Genomic DNA, 16,115 nt, shown 5'->3' with positions numbered 1-16,115 from the left:
TGTGGGTGAAAATGAATAATCCTACTGCAACTCCACTTGGTGCTTCCACAGCTGGGCGTCAATCTCCTCAGTTTCTTCAGTTTGGATCAATGGAACCAAGAAACAATGAAGAAATGCCTTTCAATGATGATGGCAAGCCAGTCATGCTAAGGTCCTTGAGTGTTCCTTCACTACCTTCTTCTCAAGCAATGGCTCAGTGTTATCTTTCAAGAGTTTCTTCCCTGCCACGGTTCCATGGGTTCCCCTCTCTGCCTCTGTTTCAAATGCCACATGCCCCAGCGGGGTTACAGTATGAAGGATTTCGCCCACCGAGCTGGTTCAGTCCAGTAGCACTCGGCATCCCAACAGCATTGAATCATCAGCAGCTGCCTATGCAAACCCAGGTTCAGATCTCTATACATTCAGAGAAATAGCGTTGCTTTGCCCTAATAACTGTGTTGCTATTCAAGTCCCCTTCATTGAAATAAATCTACGCCACTCCATAAAGGACAGACATGGGTAGCTGAGTCTCGCGGGGACTTTGTTACCTTGATTGGCTTGAGCACAAACCTCGCCGAGATTCGAAAGTCTTTCAGGATTGGTGAGCCTTTCTGTTCATGATTTGTTAGAAGGCTGAGATCCAAGAAGGTGGGTTTAGGTAATCCCTGGTTATGTCAACTTGGTTTTGCATAAAATTCATCCAAGCACTGAATCAACACTAAGTCTAGATCTTTGGGCCACAACTTTTAGCAAGAGTGGATTTTTTACTCCATTAGCATGAAAATATACATGTGTATAAAAGAGAGACAAAGAGAGTGAGAGACAGGAAGAGTTATTGTTGCTGTTGTTGTAGTTCTAGTAGAAGGGTTCCGGGCAAAGGTCAAGATGTTGAATATGGAGTATAACGAGTTAAGCATGTTGCTTTATTTATTTGCAGGATATGGAAGAGACTTCAAATACCAAATTGGAAAGCAACAACTGGGACACTGGTACTTTCCTTTGTGTCTAGACCTTCCACAGCATATTGTTTGGTTTCTACATCTTACTCTGAGTTTTGCTCTGTGGTGCAGGTTCAAGCTAAAGGTCTTCACTGCAAGCCAAATTCTAGGAGACTGAGATGAGTACTTGTCTTTCTACCATATTTTAGATATAGCACTGTCCTAAGTGGATGGTGCAAAGGATTCTCTGAAGTTTTGCCTTCTCAATATATCCACTGTATTTTGATGCAGCAGCAACGGGAAATGATCTCCCTGTGAAAATACAGCTGAAAGTAGGCTGTTTGGAAATCAGGATGTAAATGTATTAAACTAATAGAAACAATATTTTGCTTAAGCACGAATAGATGAACTGCAGAGAAAGAAGAACAAGCACAGTTTTACCTCTAAACTTGTTGAGATCACTAGTGTGAGTACTGCAGGACACGAGCAATGGCGTGAGAAATTCACAACGTACCAGACACAAGACTACACTTGAGAACTGAAAGAAATAAAGAACACCAAGAAATTTGATATAAGATATGACATCAAAAAAGGAAAGAGAAGTGAAGTCACAAAGAAAAAGAAGCGGGAAGAGCGACATTACATCCTTTACAAGAAGGATTAGGAAGACCAAATGAAATAAAACAGTGATTACGGCATCATATTAAGGTAAAATATAATGTTGGAAAGCAAAGAATGCCAGCATTTAAGAAGCAACACCACGAAGAATCCGAGCCACTACCTCAAGCACTTTACATACATAATATCTGAATCGGTCAAAATATCAACAATATTAAATGAATATAAAAACATCATCAACCCTACTACATATCCCTTTCTTTGGCTGAAATTCTTCGGATGATTGTTGGGGTAGACAAAGATTTTTGAATTCACCAAATATATTGGACCTAAAGGGTCGTGTGATAGCCTTGGATTTGAAATCCATAGATCTGATGTGGATCTAATTAAATGTCATCCTTTTGCTAATGTGGCAAAAGATCTACTGTAAAATCCATGGTTCATCTAACTAAGATCTTCAGTCAAATCTAGCACTTCGGGTCTATTTTGTTTCATCGGAGATCTCCAATCCGTGGTGATCTGACACACTCAGATCTCGGATCCTGCCTCTGTGCATGTAGCATGGATTTGAGGTCTGCGATGCTGAGATCCACTGTTTGCTGAGGCTACGTAGCACAGATTTTAGATCAGCCTCGGATACATATAACCATTTTTTTCTTTTTCATTTTGCTTTAACTATGACTCGAGCAAGTATAAAAGGTTAGAGTTTCAGAATTAGTCTTGCTTCTTCATTTCAGTTGGATGTGGACCACTTATTTCAATTGGGTCTAAGTTTCATTCTGGCCAGGTTGGAATGTATAAGTAAGTAACTACATTTGGATCAGGCTCGAGCCAATTTGAGCAGGGGCAGAGCCCTCCAAGGGAGCTCGCATGGACCTTGGCCCCATTTCAAATTTTTTTTAAAAAAAATTACATATAAATTATAAAAAATTTTACTTGTCTTATATAAAAATTCTAAAAAATGATATTTCGGTTCATCTCAAAACTTAGAAACTTTAATTTGGCTCCCTTCATGAAAAATTTCTGGGTCTGCACTTGATCAATCGGTCTACATGCAGAAGAGGCCGAATGCACAGATGGCACATGAGGAATTATGTTTATATATATATATATATATATATATACCGTGCATCTAGCTAGGGCAGCTAAACATGATGAGGTGTACCCAAAACAAACCAACTCGGTGCGATTTGGAGTCTTCCATGCCTCCTTTCCTATCTCGGTGCAATTTGGAGTCTTCCACCCCTCCCCTCACACCTGATGCTAAAAACAAAAAACCGAGAACTCCGGCATAGGACCGCCTGAGTTTCCAAACCAGTCAGCCGGATTAAAGCTGTCCAAACATTTTAAAACGAACGGCCCAGAATGCAAGATCCCCGACCTTTTACCGGATTCCCGCCGTCCGGCCAAATCCGGGGTTCGCCAAAGAGGTGGTGGGATTTAATCTGGACGCCACCTTCATCGCTACGTTCCAAGTCTTAGCAAATCGGCAACTATATGCATTGCATATGGTTACCAATAGCCATGTGCAATGCACGTAGTCGCCATGCCTACAGACATAAATAGGGACTGACCTTTTGCCCCTTGAAGGCAACACAAACTGGTCTCCTGGTTGCCTGCATCGACCCATGAGTGACTTAGATGAGATCTTTGGTTTCTTGTTCGCCGCCGGTGACGGCGGCAGCAGCGACACCGACGGACATGGCAACGCGCAGCCGCCGAGACCGATTCAACCTTTCGCTGAGCCTTCATCCTCAGACCAAGGCATGTGCCCTCCGGCGGCGGCCACTCTGACTGAACTGGGCGTGGGTTTGCCGATGTCCCCAGATGGCTTAGTACTCTTGGAGAGTTTATTGGGCCAGCCGGAGTTTCCGGACTCCGGAATCGAATCCGCCGGCATGCCGGAGTTGGGCGGGGCTGATTCAGCCGGTAGGAGGGACCCGCTCAAGGGGAAGGCTCCACAAGCTGAAGAGGCTACCGTTAATCAGGTGAGTTCCTCTTTCATCGGTATTTTGTGTTACAATTCGTGGCGACGTTGAGATTTAGCGATCGGAATTTTATGTGATTTGAATTCAGGAAGCAAAGGTTTCAAGTAAAGACATGGGAAAACGGCGCCGGAAGAACGCCGATAAGCACAGAGAATCAGAAAGAGTAAGTGCTTCTCTTAGTAGAGTGCATGGGCATTAAGCCGCCAAATCTTTCTTATTAGAGATTTGTTGATAACGGTTCAGATTCATGGCCTTGATCTTTTTTAAGTTTTAGAAATTCATCCTCAAATTTCTTTTTTTCACTTGGGTAAGTTCTTCATTTAGTCAATCCAAGGCAGCAAAAGTAAACCTGTATTTTGTAGGGATGGGATTGAAGGGATTAAAGTCTGTGTTTTGTAGGATTGAAGGCAGGGTATTTATATCTTAGGCTTATAAGGGCACAATATGTAAATGGAAAAAAGCCATAAGGTATCCGTATAGGACTAAGTACTTCTCATCGGTCTGTGTGGGCGACTGCCCACCACACCTCTTTCGGCCCTGTAATTGGTTTATCTTTTCATTGCAGAAACGAAGACTGAACTTCAAGAGAAAAATCAAAACTCTGAAATCACTTGTCCCAAGCTCGGAAAAGGTATGGAAGTTTGTACCAAACTTTTTAGACTTTTTATAATATTGGTACTCTTCCTTTTTTTTTATTAATGCTTTTCCTGTAGGCCAGAACATAAAAACGACATATAATCTGGTTTTACAGGACGACACGGCATCTATACTTGATGAAGCCCTAAAATACATGAAATCACTTAAACTTCAGGTTGAGGTAGGATATTTTTTTATTTTAATTTTATACTTTCTTCCTTTTCCCTCAACTTCCTTAATGTCTATTTGTTTTCTACCAAACATTGTAGTATTCTGAAGTGAAGGCCCCTTTGATCCCTCTACATTCTCGTCAAAAAACTACAATGAGGTTTGAACCCATGACCAACCCTCCTGGCCAGGGTCCTCTCCCCCTTCTGTTCTCTCGTAATTATCTTTTTCTTGGTAATCAAAACTGGTAGTTGTTTTCTTTATTTAAAGTTTTAACAAATTGTTAGTGATTTTGACTCGATCATATTCAAAGCTTTTCAATAAATTATTATCAGACATTTGGAAGTTTCTGTTAGAGCAACCCTTTTCCCTCTTTGGAGGCACCTTCCTGCTCTCAATAACTCTTAGTCCTTATGGAAAAAGAAAGTTGATGTTCCTCAGCAATTGTATTCAATATTACCATATTCCTATATATATATATAGGAATATGGTAATATTGAATTGAATTGCTGAGGAAACGATGGTGTTCCGGAAGTAGAGCTTATGCTTCATCACGTACTCATGATTAGTTCCAATATTTGCAGCAGAACGCTCAGTTTGTGCCCATGGGAAGGATGAACCAAGGAATGTGCCAAGCAACAATGGCAAGTGTTCCTCTTTATCCTTCTTCTCATGCACTTCCTCATCAATATCCCTCTCCTTCAGTTGCTCCAACTCTGCCATGGCCGCTCCCAGCGCCGTATCTTCCAGGAACTGCAGTTCAGTTGCCTCATGCCCCGTTTAGCCAGCAGCACGGAGGTTTCTATTCGCCGTCCAACCTCTTCCCTCTGCCATCCACAAGTCTTCGGACGTGGTTGCAGGAGCAGCAGGCGCCTGAGCTAAACAAGGTTCGTAAGTTCATGATCAAGAGTTTCAGAGCTAAGTTGGTGGCTTGTATGGCTGCATCTTAAACCACCCCTCAACCATTTGTTCGCCCGTGTAATCGTGTCTGGTTTACTCACCGGTAGACTTATCCTGCAGATATGGGACATGCATCCGTTCAGCCGGTCTAGAAAGAGAGAAAATCTCCGTTGACACAATATCAAATTGGGGGCTTATATATATATATAGTAAAAAAAAGCCTCTAAATTAGCATTAACTATTGTTAATGGTATGACAATGATTTGTGATGGCTTTGGTAACAATTTACAATATTTTTAATATATATATATATATATATATATATATATATATATATATATATATATATATATATATATATATATATATGTATGTATGTATGTATGTATGTATGTATATCATGTGTGTGTGTATACGTACACGTACAAGCACGACATGGTTTTCAATTACTGCTTAGACATTAACGTAGAAAGAAGCTGAAAATATAAATATAGGTTGTGAAAACAATCTTATTTTTCTAGCAGCAAATGGAGGAGGAAGACAACCAAATTGAAGTGGCAAACAAACGAAGTGTTGGTACCCCTTCTAACCGTCTCTCTCTCTCTCTCTCTCTCTCTCTCTCTCTCTATATATATATATATATATATATATATATATATATATATATATTCTTTCTTTTTTGTTAGTGTTTTAACTTATTTTGGTAATTTCATATACATTTTGTCTGCTGCATGCTCTCTCGCTTTCTGTAATATATATAGCTTCAAGTAATTTAAGTTTTTTTGTTACGACTGTATGAACCGCTAGAGTTATGGACATGCAATGAAGGAGCTGAGTTAGAGCTCGGCCTGAGTCATTTATTGCTTGGCTCGAGTCATGTATTGCTCGGCTCAAGCTTGAGGCGAGCTCGAGTGGACTCGGTAAACTCAGTCCGAGCTCAAATTCGACTTGTTTAAACTTATGTCACTTTATTTATATTTTTTTTAAATGAAAAGCACAAAATTAAATGGTATTAAAATTTATCGACATGCCCCTAAAAATTAACAAACTTGGAAGGCATGAGAGGAATCGAGTTTAAACAAGTCGACCTCAAGTAACTCAAATTCGGGTCATTTATACCTCGAGTTTAACTGAAGCCAGAGCTCGACTCATCTATTAAACATGTCGAGCTAAAGTTCCATGTGCGAGTTCAAGTCGAGCCCAAGATAGTTCAACTTGTTGTACGTCTCTAGCTGGAATGTCCCAAAACGGTGGACGATGAGAAAAAAAAAAGGAGAGACAAATGCGTGTGTTGAAATTAATTTGTTAGGTTTATAGACCAACAAAAAATAGAGCTGTTGATTTTAGAATTGTTATCTTCATATTTTGCATAATTTTTAAAATATCATATTGTTAGAATTAGCTTAAATCAGCTATTCGAATTGAATCCGTGGCAAATCGCTTTGAACCGCTGGCCAATTTATTGGTGCCTTGTGTTATCAATCTTTAACTATTGTTTAAAATATAGTTTTAAATTAATTTTTATTTTTGTCGCATATTTTACTTTAAAATGATTTTTTAGATGTATATTTATTGGAAAGGGTGTCTATGCAGTGACTGATTGAAGAAATCCTGCCTTGCAGGATCAAACTGAAGTCGAAGAAGGTTATGGCGAGTCTCAAGTATAGGTACAGTGGACTGGCTGTTTAAGTGCGTAACTTCAAAGGGAAGAATAATTCATAAACTTTTTTGAATTGATAAAAAATTAAAAGGGTAGTATCAAGGATTCTAAAACTATAGTTCTCTTCTTTATGAATTTGAAGAAGTCAGATCTCATTGTTAGTTGAACCACTATAATCTATTCAAGTGATACAAAATACATGACATTCATTGGTCTGATCATGAATCGGTATCATTACGAGCGGTAATTGTAACAGTGGACATCTGAGTTGTACGTGTACCACAGGATGTTGAATGAATGTAAATCAATATATGTCCATTTTACTTTGATCGAGACAGATTTGATTTCAATACAGAACTCTCTCTCTCTATCTCTCTAGTTTTCTGGTGTGGTGCTTTAAAGTGACGCGTCCGTTATACTTCAAGTTGCATATCGATTGGTGGGTGCTTCGATGTGACGCACTTATTATAAAGCAACTTGCATATTGGTTGGTGTAGTATTTCGAAGTGACGCGCCCGTTATACTTCAACTTGTATATTAGTGTATTCTTTTTATAGTACAAAGAGCTGGCATTACGAAAATTTCAAACAAAATCTAGCCTCCTATATACCATCTCTACCCAATCCATTGCACCAACCGCGACATAGCTTATCTATTTTTTTTCAATGTTATGCAATCATATACACTCTACCTTGCACCAACCGCGACATAGCTTATCTATTTTTTTTCAATGTTACGCAATCATATACACTCTACCGTTTTTCCATTGAATAAAAGAAGCATATAAGATATATATACACTATGGTGATCTCTTTTCAAACTCAATTTCATTTAATATAAACGATAATTGGGCCAACTTTTGTCAATTAGAAGTTTTTGATCCCCTCTAAACAGTCAGACTAACTAAAGTTGGTGCGTGCACAACTAATTTGTCAAAAGGGTGATATCAACATATGAAGATTTTTTTATTTGATCTAAGTTGGTTTTTTCTAAAACAACGACTTACTATGCCCGTGGCAGAGATTCCACAGATCTTTGATGCCGACAAGTTAATTTAAACTTTTTTTAAGCTAGTTTTACTTAAAGCATGTTCCTTATTAATTAAATAAGCATGGAAAACGACATCTATAAATTCAAATTGGACGAAGACAATATGGTGTTTGTGCAAGTCAAGTGAAAATAATCAATCATAAGGGATATATACTAATAGATGCTCTCTTTATGTTTCTTATATTTATATAAGCATAGAAAAAAGCATGTATAAATTGCAATTTTGACAAAAAACTAACATCATGCATACATTTACAGGTGAAAATTTGATGTATTATAAGCTGAAAAGGCTGATTGTTTGACCACTTTTTCTAATCTAAACCCACTATTCACATCATATTTTCATGATTTTTTTTAAATTTTTATGGCTTTTAAATGCTTTCACATTTACCTGTAGAATTGTATTTGTCAAAAAGAACCTTACCGTTCGGAAAGACAAGATTGACTATATTGTATGTGTCATGTGTGTGGATAAGCAGTAGCTGAGTTATATGTGGGGAGGGGTGGCCATGGGCAACTGTCCATACTAACCAACACAAGTCCTTGAAAATGTTTGTAAGAAGGGAGCTGAACCTGATTTCAAGTAAATGTAGTGTCCAATTCAGACTCACCTCAATGCCCTTTGATAAAATTTTCTGGCTCTGTCACTATATATAACATCCTTTTTAAACTCCCTTCCTCTTACCTGGAGCTCCTCGACAACCATGGCAGCCACAAAGGGTTTCCTGAGGCCAACGCCCTTTCTATTGGTCATCAGACTGAGTCCTGGCGGGTTCAGTGCCAGCCTGAGGTTGTGTGTTAAGAATGAAGCCTCTCTCTCTCTCTCTCTCTCTCTCTCTAATTGGTGATATTAAGAGAAGTAGAAGAAGAAGAAAACACAGAAGGATTTTTATATGATTTCAAGCTCAAACTTCTCGTCTATGGCTGCACACGGTTTTTCACTTACTCAGAAAAATCAAGAACACGAGAGATAAATGCTCCTCAAAATTATAATAATTCCCTTACTTGTTGTGTTGGTAGCTGCCTCCCTGCAACCTCCCACCAACCAACCACAAAGTTGGATCTACGAAAACTAGAAAAAAATTATTAAGTAGAAATCGGATTTCATACTTTAACAGTATCTACATCCCTTTACGCTGTAAGAAGCGGCAGGAAGTCGGGCCTACTGGTTTGGAGGCTTGCCTGGCCCTTGAACAGCCCGACAGCACAGTCTTATATAATCTGTATAAACTTCCTATTACTCATTTTGAAGATTACTCATTTTGAAGAGGGTTCGTCATTCTGTAGTTCGGTGCCTGCCCATGCATGTTGAGTGTCAGCAGGAACCTGTTAGGAACAACACACAATAAACTCTTCTCTCGCACTCTCAAGAGTGGGTTAGAAGCAACAAGGAAGAAGACAACGATTTACGTGGTTCGGAGCAATAATCTCCTACGTTCATGGTCGCACAGATCTCTTGTATTTTCTCTCTTCTATGAACACACAGAACAGACACCATCAAGCGGCGGCCATCCTCAAAACATAAGGATTAGGGCAAACCCGTATTTGTACAAAATGACATATATGCCCTTACATAAGTATGGATCAACTTCCATACACCAACAAAACCTTTATTGAATGACAAACTTCTACTTCTATCAGTTGTAGGATCCACTATGGGACAGCGAAGACTGAAGCCTTTGCAAAATGGAACCCATGCATTTCATTTTGATCAGTCTGCAGGGACCATGCAACACGTGGGGGAAGCCTCTAGATAGCTTAGTTCTTTGTTGGCCAACTTTTCCTCTATGTAAACATACATGCGAGAGAGAGAGAGAGAGTTTTAAGTGAAAACAAAAAGGAAGAATCGAGATGGAGATCCAAAGGACTCCCATTGTCGAACAGGTACAAATTGGAAGACTCTAGGGAAATCCACAGAGAGAGAGAGAGAGAGAGAGATTTCTTAATCGAAATCATATTGGAAGAATCGAGATGCCATTGCTGAACATAATCAACTTAATTATATGAAGAGTGTAGGGAGAGAGGACCTCCATGAGCCATTAATGACGAAGGGCTTAAACCGAGGAACCTGCCTAATTTGCAGCAGTCAACGCTTCCTCCTCCTCCTCTTCCAACCGCTTTCTCTTAATACCTTTTTCTAGATTATGTCCTGCCTCGTCCCTATCCGGCCCCCTTCCAAACCAAGGGCTGGCGGCCGCAGACGGTTTCTGGAAAGTGGAGAAACTGTTTGCAGCAAAAATGAGGTGGGCATTCGGCGTTTTATGTATCTCCAGGTGTGAGAAAGTGGAAGAGTGCACTTGGGCAGGCAGAGGAAGAGGAAGTGGAGTGTTCCAGAAAATTTTAGATTCCACGGAGAAATGCTCTTCGGAGTAGTATAAATAAGTAGCATCTGTGTTTGATAAGGTGAACTGTGCAGCAACTTTTACTTTATCTTCCATCCTCTTCACATGGTAATCTTCCTAAACTTTCGCCGCAAGCTATCGATGTTCATCCATTTCGTTTCTGTTTCCTTCTATTTCTTTTTTCTTTCTTCTGTTGGTGGTGCATATGAATTTTTTCACTCAGATTGCTTCCTTTTGCCATGACTTGAATATCTCAGTGTTGTTCTGAGGGATCGGCAATTGATAGGTTACATTTGATCGCCTCCTAACCGCCGATTGCACTCGTTAAAAGAAAGATATTTGGTTGCGGTTCATACCAGCTTTAAAGTAGGTTGTGAATCTGACTGCATTGACCAACAAAAAAAAATTCATAGAAGTTTATAATCTGGTTTTACATTGTCAGAAAAGTTACTGACATCCATTGAGCCTTTAGACTTTAGACTTGATTATGAGTGTTTGATGAATTAAAGTCTTGATTAGGAGTATTTCATGAATGTACCTCAAAGTTTGAGGCAGAAATCATGATATACTAAAACTAGTGTCCATAAACCTGTGGGACAGATTCATCAACTACTAATACTCACTCACCAACTGTTTCATTTATCCAATGACCCCTAAAAAAAGGCATGGGATCACCTCTGATTGATTTGATCTGATTCATTATTTTTATTTTAGATTTGGCGGTGGATAGGCGTTGGATTTTAAGTTTCCATCACATCAGCATCTCCACAATACATTAGATCCTTAAATTTCACTTCAATATTGCTTTTAAGGTGCATTTTATCTAAGTTCTATCCTTGTTCTCGGCATTAAAATAGGCTCAAATTTCTTGGTATAACAAGAATTTTTACCCAAGTTCTGTCTTGTTCTCTGCGTTACAATAAGCTCAAATTTGTTGGTATGACGAAAACATGTTTCGGTTTAGGTTTCTTGATTTGCTTGTCTAAATATCATCGCATTTCTTAGATGTACCATCCAAACTTCGGACGTCATTTCATTTCAAATTCACTGTTTCGATTAACGGAGGCAGAGACAAATGGGCAGGCAGCCCTGCGCACTTATTGCATAATTTTTTAAAAAAATATAAGGAACCCATGGGCAAAAATTTGAAAAATTCTATACCAACTTGATTTTGTGGTTTTTATATGTGTGTGTGTGTGCTCAATCAATCAAGTAGCTGAGAGGAAGAATGAGGATTATTTAATTTGTTGTTGGTGTTGAGAGGGAAAATGAGGTTTATTTTGTGGTCCGTTTTCTGTCTTATTGATCAACTTCTTCATCTACCTGTAAAAGAACGCCGACATGTGGAATCAAAGCCGTAGGCAATTGTATCTAGGCTCTATTTATGAGAAGGGATGAAGGGTGAGAATCTCGAGCGAAGCATTTAAGAAGATGAAGTCAACTGCTCAGAAGCGGCCAAGCAGAGAGAAAGCTAATTCCACTAATCATCTTTGTGGTCTTCAAATTTCATGAACAGTTCGTCTTTTTTTTATCTCAGGCTTCCAGCGATCGTAAGATGCGTGAACATCCAAGGAAGGTCCATCGACCTGCAAAGAGGCACAGCAGGAAAGAAAGGGTAAGTTCTTGACGTTCAGATTTACTGTTCGTCTACTGCCTTTGTACAAGTAATTCAAGAAACACTCGTTCTCTCAAAGCCTCTTGCTGGTATGTCTCCTTAGAAGTTGCTTTCTACTTTCGCGAGTTTGTGAGAAAAGCGGTCTTCTTTCTTAGGAAATCAGACCCCATTGTGGATTTGATCCCCATCCTCAAATGAGAGAGCCATCTACACTCAACTAATTGAAATGTGATTTTGATGTAACAGAAACCACAGCAAGTCATAATATCTTAGTCGTTTTTCCCATGGCCTACCTACGAATCTGTAGGTGGATCTTGAGTTAGTTGAATGAAGTTCAGAAATTCAACCGACTCTGAGATGGAATTTATCTGATTCCGAGCCCGAGCACTTGACATCTCTATAACCTCGTACGCTCCACCTCCAAACTTCTCCGCGACCCACTTCTCCTCTTTGCATATATATATATATATATATATATATATAGAGAGAGAGAGAGAAAGAGGGGAATTAAAATCAGCCGCCTGTGGCTGGATGTATTTTTTTTGTATTTTATGTCGCTAAAAATCGTCGCAAGATGTGTATTTGTAACATGATAACTTGGCTAAGTGGGTTCACTCAGTTATGTTATAATAATCAGTTTGTATTAATCCGAATATGCAGCTTTGGTTGGCGGATAGGTTGACCGACTGATTCAGCTGAATCAATTATGAGTTGGCTAAAAATATTGAAAAAATATGAGTATTCAGTTCATCATTGTTAAGTAGCTCTTTGTTACAGAAGTACATATCGTAATGGATAAGAACATAATTTTTGAGGGTTGTACGTGTGAGCATCATTTAGAAAAATACACCATAAACATGACGCTTCATAAACCAGTAGCGTAACAGGTTTGAAAAATCGAGTGTCTTTATATTGAAGAAGAGCAAATTAAAGGGAAAAGGGAACTATTTGTGCAGCTATAGTCTTTTCTCGCCTTACATATAGGCAAGATTGGTGGAATTGGTTAGGCAACCACTAATCTTGTTCATCTCACTTTCTGGTTCTCCTGTATGTATGATGCAAGTTTTTACCTTTTTAAGTAAGGTGCAGAGCTTAACTCATAATTTGAACTTAGCTCTCAACAGGCAGAGAGAGTTAGAATCAAGCAACAAATTAGGGAATTGAGAGGAGTTCTTCCCAATAGCAGCAAGGTAAGTTTCTTCTTACGGATCATCTCTTCCTTCTTACAGATTAAGTAATTTCAACTCTTAAATAGTCCAAAAGTGATGGCTAAAGTTTTCACCGTTGAAATCATTTACAGCCTGATATGGTCTCTGTGCTCGTTGAGGCAATTGACTATGTGAAGTTACTCCAATCTGAAGTTCGTGTAAGCTATTTGTTTATTTGTAACAGTTTCATTTTTTTTGTTCTTTCAATTTTGTAGAAGAACACTGTGGTATAACAAATGTTCACATTATTTTGTTAATTTTGCTGTTTTTGTGATGTTTGGCTGCAAGTTTACTGGTATTAGGTAACATCCTTAAAACAAATACATGAAAAAGTACACAAACCCAAGTCATTTATGGAGTTGGCATTGAAGATTAGAGTTGGCATTGAAGCTTATGTATACTCATAGAATCATGTTGTTACTTTGTTTTTTATGAAATTCAACCTCGTCTAGATTATCTATGCAGTCATTTCAAATTGATCTAAGCCAATCAAATGCCAATGCCTTTGTTGCTTCACTACAAGAATCATCCAGAAAAAACATGGCAATGTTAATTAGGGATGAGGGAAGCACCCAGGCATTCAAGCCAGCTAGCTTATAACTCCACTCAGATGCTTCTGTTGGTTTTCATGCTTCCAACATGGTAGCTTACTTGGTGAAATTCACTTTCTGCCAGTACCACTGGAGCAACAGTATGCCTGAATTAACAACCCAGAAGATATTTTTTCTAGTTAATAATCTTCAGTTAAAGAAATCCCTAGGCAGGACCATATTACTGATCCAACACCCAGTGTCGTTCACAACTGATCATGTGCACATATTTGTCTGTCAATCAGTTCTTCACTAACTAATAGTTCTTTTCTTTTTGGGTGGAGAGGGGTTGATCAGGCAATGATGATGAGAAACAGCCTTCAAGATGGAGTTTCCACAGTTGGGCTACAATGCCTTCAACATCCCCATTTTCCAGTGGGACCATTGGAAGTACCAATGGCACTAGGAACCAATCAAAGGATGCACTTTGGTCATGGATGCCCAGGCATGGGATGCTACTCCAGTGTTCCACCGCTTCATTCTTCAACTGCTCATCATTATATTTCTGGAGCTTCAACCCTGCCATGGCTGCACCAATTGCCAACTTTCCCAATGCATGTCACTCAGCTCCATCACCCTCCCATTTACTTGCAGCAAGCAGGACCTTTACCACCATGCAAGTGTCGCTTCGTGTTGGCCGATGCTCGGACTTGGTCTTGCCCAGTGAACTCTCTTGTGCCACACCAGGTGGGCAGCTCTCTGTACTAAGAGTCTATTATATGTTTGAGTTGAATTAAGACTCAGCCTGCAGGCCCCAGTTGGTTTGGCATAGCTGGTTGGGCTAGCTGCTGGTATAAGGTGAGTCGCTTGACTTTCTGCATAAGCCTAAGCAAGCATAGGCTTTGGATGCAGAGGAACTAGCCTCAAGATTTTACACTCCCAGGCAAAGGACAAAATTTCTTGGCCTAGGTGTGGTTTCCCCGAGAGTCAAACCACAAAAAAAAAAAAAGGAAAGAACTTGGCATGCAAACTACTTAATCAGCCAGAAAAGTGACAGAGATCCCTTGCATGAGGAGATGGTTGCAGCTCACATTATTTGAGCTCAGACCAACTGCACAGAGTTTAGATGTTGTCAAGCCTGAGTTGTGGCTCAAGGCAGATATTAAATCATCTCCATGCAAGATGCATGGCGGTGGTCTCGGCCTTGGCCTAGTCACCTAATTTACAGTTGGTCATGCCTGTGAAGGAAATACAGATGGTTCAGTCAATCAAGCTCCACCTCTATAATAGTTCTTATTTTACAAGCTTTAAATTCTTGGAAGCTTCAGTTCTTATATACCAACTTTATGAGGTAACCAGATAGAGTTGCTTGCTGAACTGGGACTTAAAAGCTCAGCAATCCAAAGACCCATCAACGGGTTGGCCAATTATAAGGTAAACTATTTTTATTTCTCATAAGAAACAGAGAGAATTGACAGGGCAAACCATAGATCGAACTGTTGCATGTGTAAGTAGTATACAATTTGTCCTGCACGCATTACGTGGAAAAAAGTAAACAAGCACTCTTTTATTTACTTTTTACAGGAGGCTGAGGCTCAGCAGGAAGAGTCAGTTACTACAATGACTAGTGCTTCTACTGGTACTTTATCTTCTGCTCTGCCTTCTCTGTTCGTTACTTGATTTTCTGTACACTTCTCTTACTACAAAATTTGTTGCTGCATGCTACCGGTTATTGTTTTGCAGAATAAAGTTAATCCTGTTCTCCAGATCAAGTTCAAGCAAAACTGCCTGTCTCATCTTGGCCTTGTGGACTCATTTGCCGATACACTATCAGTCACAATGACGTGTAGTATATATAGATCAAACATCAACTACTATCCTCAAATGTGAGCTGGGAGTCGCTGTTGCAAAGTTAGCCTGAAATAGAAGATATAGGATAGTGGAAGTTATAGTGGATTGGTATAAGCTGCATAATAAGCCAGATATATACTGGCCTATATAGGAAGGTGTAGGATGGTCAAGTTCCAGTTCTTCTTCTGCTTCCGCTTTCGCGCCCTTCTACTTCTTTACCTTCGAAAATTTCGTGTTTGTAAACCTACTTTGGCCCAAGGACCTGAAATTTTCAGCACAGGTTAAAGTTGGGAGACCTTCATAATTTCATTCATGTTACCCTCTTAACTATCAACTTATGTGTGATGGCAAAAGCAGGTGTAGGGCTGTTCATGAGATGAGTTCGAGGCCGAACCGAGCCGAGCCATCTCAAACTTGGTCCTAGCAGGCCCAGCTCATGTTGAAGTCAAACTCAAACCATAATTAGCTTCAGCTGATCAGCTTGGTTCGAGTTTAAGCAAGCTCAAGCCAGCTGTTGGCCAACTTAAGCATAACCATGCCATGCATTAGAAAAGCTTTTCTGTTAAACTTGCAGAGTGCATCAACGATTTATGAAATACAAACCTCTTTTGAAAAAACAGCATGCATTCTTT

At 39.4% G+C, this 16,115-nt stretch overlaps 2 protein-coding genes across 6 annotated transcripts; both read left to right on the top strand.

Moving 5' to 3' along the window:
• Positions 1 to 3,163: 3,163 nt before the first annotated feature.
• On the top strand, positions 3,164 to 5,277 carry LOC116246705 (transcription factor PHYTOCHROME INTERACTING FACTOR-LIKE 13-like). The gene is made up of 5 exons (XM_031618528.1): positions 3,164 to 3,523; positions 3,612 to 3,686; positions 4,089 to 4,154; positions 4,275 to 4,340; positions 4,912 to 5,277. The coding sequence occupies exons 1-5, from the start codon at positions 3,164 to 3,166 to the stop codon at positions 5,275 to 5,277; spliced, it is 933 nt and encodes a 310-aa protein (XP_031474388.1).
• A 4,964-nt stretch (positions 5,278 to 10,241) lies between these two features.
• LOC116248434 (transcription factor PIF6-like) lies at positions 10,242 to 15,796 on the top strand. Of its 5 annotated transcripts, none has more exons than XM_031621216.2 (7): positions 10,242 to 10,387; positions 11,817 to 11,894; positions 13,019 to 13,084; positions 13,195 to 13,260; positions 13,990 to 14,379; positions 15,217 to 15,271; positions 15,376 to 15,796. In XM_031621216.2, the coding sequence occupies exons 1-7, from the start codon at positions 10,385 to 10,387 to the stop codon at positions 15,378 to 15,380; spliced, it is 663 nt and encodes a 220-aa protein (XP_031477076.1). In that variant the 5' UTR covers positions 10,242 to 10,384; the 3' UTR covers positions 15,381 to 15,796. The 5 variants fall into 5 exon arrangements, with proteins under 5 accessions (XP_031477076.1, XP_031477075.1, XP_031477079.1 ...); XM_031621215.2 differs by lacking the exon at positions 10,242 to 10,387 and adding an exon at positions 11,496 to 11,680 and having other exon boundaries at positions 13,009 to 13,084; XM_031621219.2 differs by lacking the exon at positions 10,242 to 10,387 and adding an exon at positions 11,498 to 11,680.
• The last annotated feature ends 319 nt before the right edge of the window (positions 15,797 to 16,115 follow it).

The sequence above is a fragment of the Nymphaea colorata genome, chromosome 2 (assembly GCF_008831285.2).
Source record: "Nymphaea colorata isolate Beijing-Zhang1983 chromosome 2, ASM883128v2, whole genome shotgun sequence".
In the NCBI taxonomy this organism is placed as follows: Eukaryota; Viridiplantae; Streptophyta; class Magnoliopsida; order Nymphaeales; family Nymphaeaceae; genus Nymphaea; species Nymphaea colorata.
The sequence above is the reverse complement of the archived record's forward strand: the minus strand, read 5'-3'. Positions and strand labels throughout refer to the sequence as shown.